The 6,854-nt window shown below is 61.4% G+C and overlaps 1 protein-coding gene across 1 annotated transcript; it reads right to left on the bottom strand.

Annotated features, from left to right (window-relative positions):
• Positions 1 to 749: 749 nt before the first annotated feature.
• GDI1 (GDP dissociation inhibitor 1) lies at positions 750 to 6,717 on the bottom strand. Its single transcript, XM_029930543.1, has 11 exons — positions 6,574 to 6,717; positions 5,250 to 5,357; positions 5,005 to 5,104; positions 4,748 to 4,882; positions 4,112 to 4,310; positions 3,708 to 3,839; positions 3,028 to 3,127; positions 2,494 to 2,665; positions 2,051 to 2,195; positions 1,874 to 1,928; positions 750 to 1,785 (listed from the first exon to the last, which is right to left on the bottom strand). The coding sequence occupies exons 1-11, from the start codon at positions 6,616 to 6,618 to the stop codon at positions 1,633 to 1,635; spliced, it is 1,344 nt and encodes a 447-aa protein (XP_029786403.1). The 5' UTR covers positions 6,619 to 6,717; the 3' UTR covers positions 750 to 1,632.
• Between the last annotated feature and the right edge of the window lie 137 nt (positions 6,718 to 6,854).

Raw genomic sequence — 6,854 nt, 5'->3', positions numbered from 1 at the left:
AGTCACAGCGGCTGCGGGGACTGCAGCAGCCGCGCAGTCAGCTGACGCCCGCGCGGTGACGTCGGCCACCAGGGGAGGCGCAGTCGCCCCGCCCCGCCGGCCGCCCCGCCCCTCCAGCCTCCGGAGTCTGGATGCCAATCTCTCGCTTCCTCGGTTCCCCGTCAACCCCTTGATGACGTTACCCCGGGGCCCGAGGCTGGATCCCCAGTCTTACTTCATCCTGCTGACCTCAAGCCTGGGCCCCCAGATCCTCCACTTCCTTAACGTTGAGCCCAGTCCAAGGCCAGATCCACACCTCTGCCCCGTGCCCTTGCTGCCTCCCTGAGGCCGCCCCCCACCCCCACCCAAGACTGGGCCCCAATCTCCTGTTTCCACCCAGGTTGTGAAGCTGGGCCTGGGTGCCCTCTGCCTCCTCTCTGACCCTGCCCCCTCCACTTCTTCCACTTCCACCCCCCAGCCCAGGCCAGACTCCTTTCTCCCTATTTCCCCCCAAAATCGACACCGAGGGACTGCAGTCCTGGTGCCAACACCAATTCACTGGGTGGCCTTGGGCAAGTCGGTGTGACCTGTTTCCTCCGCACAGGCCATTTTGGTTTAGGAGCTAATTCCCTGATGAACGAAGTCCCCTTGTACTCCCATTCGGAGCAAAGCTAAGCCAAAGTCTAAAACTCTGCTACATCCAAACAGCCCAGGGAGCAGAGGCCCCGCCTAGCACCCAGTTCTTTGGAAAGAAAGCGAAAGACCTGGCATCGGGTTTCAACACAGTTTTATTGGGAGGTTTTCGGTGAATTACACTAGAGGTCGGGGGAGGGGCCACATTCACTTTGCAGGATAAGGGTTTCCCACCACTAAGGGAAAGGCTGTGGGATGGGGCGGGGCCTACTGGGGTTTGGATCCATTTCCCCACCTCCTTCTGCTTTGCTCACATTTCTTTTCTCTCTCAGCAAATGCCAGAGACACAAACACAAAACTAGAAACAAAAATAGTAAGATCAACCTCAAAACAGCTGGCACCCAAGGCCTCCCCCCTCCCAGGCCACACCAGAAGGCTGCGGGTGGGAGGCACAGGGCTCCCTTCTCAAATCAGGCGGGCCAAGTTAATAAATTAGAATAAATTAAGACGGGCAGGGCGGGGGGGGGGGGGGGGGGGGGGGGGGGGGGGGGGGGGGGGGAGGAATGCAACTTTGTGCTGGGAGGGCCCCTTCTCCCCAACACGCATGAGAGCTGGTGGGGGGAAGGCAGGGGGCATCTCCAAAGGCCACTACAAGCAGGAGTAAGAGCAGTGGGGGCAGAAGTCAGCTTTTCCTCCACGTTCTTCCCGAACAGAGCAGAAGAATCAGGAGTGGAGGGGGAAGAGACACACACAAGAAAAGGAACCCTCTTTTCCCAGAATAAGGAAGGGCCAAGAAAGAGGATGCTATCCAACCCCTCTGTCTCCCAAGCCATCGCTAAGGTTAGGGATTTGGTCAGTGAATCAATGAGGCGGGTGACAGGAATGCAGAATGTGGTGGGGGAAGCAGAGAATGCTGGAAACAGGGGCGCCCGGCCACACCCATCTCCCCAGCCCTGGAGGAAAGCTGACTTAAGCCAGGGGAGAGGGCACCAAGGGCTGGCTGCGGGGAGGGGTCATCAATCACTGGTCAGCTTCTCCAAAAACGTCATTCTGTTTGCGCTTCATGTTCTCAAAGTCAAAAGCAGAGCCTGCCATGCGCTTGTAGATGTCTTTGATGTCATTGCAGGTTGTCTCGAAGTGTGTGGTGGCATCATAGGAGCAGGAACAGAACACCTGGAAACACCCAGAGCCCAGGGCCGGGGTGAGTTGGGCAGGGGCCCTGGGCAGGGGGCTGGGCGCTGGGGCCAAGACAGCCTCTTACCTGGCTCTCGGAACCATCATCAATGGGCTCGTATAAGTCACTGATGGCCACAAACCTGAAGCGAACACAGAGGGGAGGGAGGCGACCTCATAACCAGCCTCACTCCCTATGGTCTCTGCCCCCTCCAGCACCCTGCCCCGTTCCTTCCCCCCCCCCCCCCCCCCCCCGGCCCCTCACTTCTGGTCAATGGGCTCCAACAGCTCCAGGGCAGGCTCAACCTCCTTTTCTGGCTCTGCAGTCTCCACCGTCGTGCTGGCAATGGCGATGTACTTGCCCTGTGCGGCCACGTTGTGCGCGTAGGAGATCATGCACACGTAGATGTCTGCCCGCAAGAAGGGGCTCCATTAACACGGGCACAGAGGGCTCCTGGAGGCGGGGCTCGACTCGGGCCTGCACACCCGCCCCTCCCCAGCCCCTCGCAGCAGGCCGCGTCCAAACTGCCACCCTCACAGAGGGCAGTCCAAGCCACCCAATCCGAAGAGCCCCAGGCACAGGGACTGTTATGTGGGCCCCCCATCCTTCCATGGAGGGATCAGGAAGAGAGCCCGAAGAATTACAGGGAGAGGCAGAGACGCCCCAAAGAGGACATGCTGGAGGAAGTCACGTGGAGCTTAGCCTACCTGACTTCCGGTTAACTTGGTTCTGGGGGATGATGATTTGGCAGGAGTTGGCATCATTGGTGTTCTTGATGGGGTGGCTGAGGATACAGATGATGCGGATAACCTGGCCCGCCTTCCGCACTCGGTCTGGAATGTAGCTGGGGTCACAGATCAGCTGCTTGCAGCGGGCCACCTGTGGAAACACCGGAAGGCCAATCCAAACGCTCCCCTAGGTGGTCGTGGGGCCGAGTCTGCAGTGAAGGCTGGCACTGTGCTCCTCTGAGCCATACCTCAGGGAGGGGGGGCCCCACATGCAGCTGGGACACCGTGATCAGAAACACTCCCTGGACCCCCGATACGGCACGTGGGTCTGAGAGCTGCCTCCTGTGCACAGAAACGGCTATGTGGACCCCTCTGGAGCTCTGGTCCCCAGCCCAAGGGGACCCAGGGAAAGACCCAGGCAGCAGGCACAGCAGTCAGTCACCTGGAAGAGTGCCTCTAAGGAGAAGGCCACGCCCACCCAGACCATCGTCCTTGCTCGTGGAGGAGGCTTACCTCTCCCTCAGACTTCACGCCCACCACCTTGCCGTTCTCCATGATGATGTCATCCACAGGTTTGTTCAGCATGTACGTCCCCCCATAGATGGCACTCAGCCTGTGGTGGGGAGAGTGATGGTGGACTCTCCTGCCCAGGAGAAAACGCAGACCGGGGCCCTGTGCTGTCCGACCTCCCAAACCAGCACTGGGGTGCAAAGAAGGCTGCGCTGAGCAGGCAGCGCTCAGGGGACCTGGTGGTTCTTCCCACCTCTGTCACCGCCACAGAGTCAGGACTGAACTCGGACTGCTCCTTCCTCTCTGGAGTTTCCACCCAAATACTCTGCAAAGGGCTGCCGTGAGGGCAGCATAAAGGCCCGGCTCCTCGGGGAGCAGAACAAAGGGCTCCGGGGAAGCCCTTGGACCTGAGGTTCCAAGCCCCAGGCCCAGCCGCGGTGCTGCCTGAATCTGGCTGGGAGACAGGCAGGCCCTGCTGGTGAAGGCCTGGCCCTTCAACTCTGCACCTCCGCGCCCTGCTGCAGCTCCCCATCTCCCCCCCCGCCCCCCCCAGGCACCCCAGCACACAAAGTCCGCTAGGCAATGATGGGGAAGTGCGAATGGCACAAAAACCCTCAAGAGGGCGGCTACCATTCTTGGCTTTAGCCCTACTTGGTACTGCCAACTGAAAATAGCCACCTCACCTTGCGAAGCCCTGGGGCAGCTCACCGAGGCCGTAGAGCGGATACAAATAAGGGCTCTTTCCGTATCGAGCCAGGGACTCACTGTACAGCTTGATGCGGTTAATGGTCTCAAGACAGGGCTGGTCCAGGTAACTGGGGGGTGGGGTCAGGAGAAGAGGCTCCAACAGCAGCCAGCACCCCAGCTCACCCACAACCAAGCACCAGGCCTGCCTTCCCACCACCCTCCGGGGCCTGGGAAAGACTATAGGTCAAACGAATGCGCAGAAGGAACAAACAAGATGATGGGTGGTGGGCGTGTGGCTGAGTATGGGGTGGGGTGGGGTGGGTGGGGGGAGCGGTGGGTGGGGAGTAGGGAGGGCAGGGTGAAGGCCGGAAGGGTGTCTGCCATGCCGGTGTCCCCTCACTCATCAGTGCGGTAGAGAGCCAGGGCGTGGCCAGTGAAGTCGATGACGTCCTGGCCCAAGTCGAACTTCCGGTACACATCACGCATGCTGGTGCTCTGGGGGTCGACGCCCTCGAAGGTCTTGGGGTCGTTCTCATCAAAGTTTGCCACAAACACCAGGAATTTGCGGAAGCGCCGTTTCTCGAACATGCCCATCAGATCTGTGGAGACACACGTGAGAAGACCCGCACGCCACAGAACCTTCCCGGCACGCAGGCGCCCACGCTCCCGGCCGAGCTTTGCTGCTGAGCACCGTGTAAGCTCAGATTAGTCCCTTTGCCCTTCCTGGCCTCAGTTTCCCCATCTGTACAAAGAGGGGGTTGGGCTGGACAGGCTCCGCAGACCCTCCCAGCTCCAACACTTGGGAACATTTCCTGGCTCAAGTGGAGACCCCGTCAAGAGGCTAAAGTCTTTCTGGAAGGAGCTAGCATCCACACCTCCCCTCTGCGTGTGGACTTCCCTCCTGGCCCCCACCGTGAGGCTCAGGGCAATGGAGGGGAGGCCAGAGCAGGGGCGTGGGGCACCGCGTGGGGGATGTGGCCTCGGGCGAGGGGCGCCCTGCTCCGGCCCTCGCCGTTATCCTCTGAGCTGTACTCACTGGAAGCCAAGGCTTCGGTCTCGGTGGACGGCACCTTATAGATCTTTCCCCCCTTGTACACAAAGCTGCCTTCCACCACCTTGAAGTCCAGGTAGCGCGTCACCTCTGTGTACAGCAGCATCTTCACCAGCTGCCCTGTGGGGCAGTGGGGACAAAACGACATTGGCACAGTTCCCCCCACAAGCTCCTTCTCTGGAGCCTGCCCCTCCTCAGTGGTCCTTGTCACCTCCCACGAGGCCTCCTTTCATCGCTCTCACCATTGGCCATGAGGAACTTGGGGATCAGATCGACATTCCAGTCCCGGCCCCTTCCCATCGTCTCCGGAGGCCCTTCCAGCAACTGAAAACGCTTATACAGCTGCAGACAGGAGAAAGAGAGGCCCCTCGAGGACCACCCCTTCTGGCCCCTGCCACCGCCCCCCCCCCAGCCTTCCCAGAGAAGCCAGGGAGCTGCTCAGGCAGCTTATGTGAGAGATTTACAGGGTGTGGGCTGGGTCCCTCACCTCCTCCAGGGGTGTGATGGAGGAGCTCTCGCCCCCATAGTAGGGGTTCCGGTCCATGTGCAGCACCTTCTTCCCGTTCACAGACATGATGCCCGACAGGATGCATTCCTGGAAAAGGGGGCCACGTCCGCTGCGTTTCCACCTGCCCACACTCCCGCCAGCGCCCTGATTTCTTCCCCACCTTGAACCTGACCCTGCCCCGGCGGAAGCTCCTTCCACCCCTGGCGGGCAGGCTTGCCTAAAATCAGGGGTGACAGCTTCATCTGAGCACAGCTTCCTTTACAACTCTGCTGGGCAAAGAGTTGAACAAGAGAAAAGAAATAAGGACTGTGCCCAGAGGAAGAGTGCCCAGCAGCCATGGGTATGGCCTTCTGGCAACTGCCACGCCAAGAAAGCCACCTATCTGCACAGGACCGTGCTACAAAGCAGGAAACATACAATGAGCCACAGAGGAGACCCAGCTGAAGAGCGAAGGGCACCAGAAAGGGAAGTGAAGAAAGGCTCTGCACGGGCCTGCAATCTCGGGCCCCACCCTGGGCTGCGCTTTCCTCAAAGGACCAGGGCGCTGACCCTGTGCGTGCCCAGCCACAGGGCAGGCTCTGACACCCAGACTGAGGAAGACGAGCCTCTCCACGGGAGCGGTCCAACAGGGTCTGGGGGAAGAGGGAAGATAAACACCATCACCCGTTACTGTCACCAGGCCAAGGACAAAGGCTGCAAACACTACCCAGCCTGCACTCTCCATGGGAAACCCTGGTAGGGTAGCAGGAATGTGCTCCCTGGCCCCATTGCTGCTCCTTCTGGAACATTCCCTGGATCCCTGGGCTGCATTAAGAAGCCAGGAATGCAGGATGAGGGCCCACCCCGGTGAGGCCCTCTTACCCAGGGACCTTGTACTTCACCTGCACCAGAATGAGCACAAAATGTGGGAGGGATGCTGTGCGGGCGAAGGGTGCGAATGATGGGTGGGGGCCGGGTGGGCGGGGTCGGGGGCACGGAGTCATGCAGGAGGGGCTCGGGCCGAGTGGGGCTGCGTCTTCTGGCCCAGAAGGCCTGGATAGAGAGGGAGGGAGGGAGGGATCGGAGGTCGAGCCCGGGGGATCGAGGGGGCGGCTAGGTAGAGGGTCGCTTCTGGCAGACCCGGCGACGGGGATGGAGAAAGACGATGTCGCGGACGGTGGCGGGGTGGGCACGGGTCTGTCTTTGGGGGGACCCGAGCGCCGCGGACGGCAGCGACGGGAAGGTGGGGTCGGCGGCCGGGGGCGGCAGCGCCGCAGGGAGGACGAGGTGATGCGAAATCCCGGGCGCCTGAGACCGCACTTACGGTGAGGCCGGTCCCCAGCACGATCACATCATATTCCTCGTCCATGGTCAGGCCTAGCTGCCAGCGCCCGTCGCTCCTCCTCCTCCTGCTTCAGCACTGTCGTAGCTGTCGCCGCCGCCGCCGCCGCCGCCGCCGCCGCACTGGACCAAAGATGGCGGCAGTCGACGCCGATTGACCCCTCCGCCGCGTCAAAGAGTCCCAGCCCCTCCCCGCGTCCCGCCGCGCCAGCAGAGGCCACCGCCTCCCCGGCTCGCCTCCCAGGAGGGCGGCCGGGGTCCGGA

This window comes from Suricata suricatta, chromosome X (genome assembly GCF_006229205.1).
Source record: "Suricata suricatta isolate VVHF042 chromosome X, meerkat_22Aug2017_6uvM2_HiC, whole genome shotgun sequence".
NCBI classification, from domain to species: Eukaryota; Metazoa; Chordata; class Mammalia; order Carnivora; family Herpestidae; genus Suricata; species Suricata suricatta.
Note: the sequence above shows the minus strand (reverse complement) of the source record. Positions and strands in the feature narration are given on the sequence as shown.

What these genes read in the sequence shown, in the direction of transcription:
- GDI1 (XM_029930543.1), bottom strand. Translation starts at nt 6,618, where the DNA reads ATGGACGAGGAATATGATGTGATCGTGCTGGGGACCGGCCTCACC. An exon ending in CCATCACACCCCTGGAGGAG is followed by an intron (nt 5,105 to 5,249) that starts GTGAGGGACCCA and finishes TCCTGTCTGCAG; the next exon opens with CTGTATAAGCGTTTTCAGTT. An exon ending in CAAGTTCCTCATGGCCAATG is followed by an intron (nt 4,883 to 5,004) that starts GTGAGAGCGATG and finishes ACTGCCCCACAG; the next exon opens with GGCAGCTGGTGAAGATGCTG.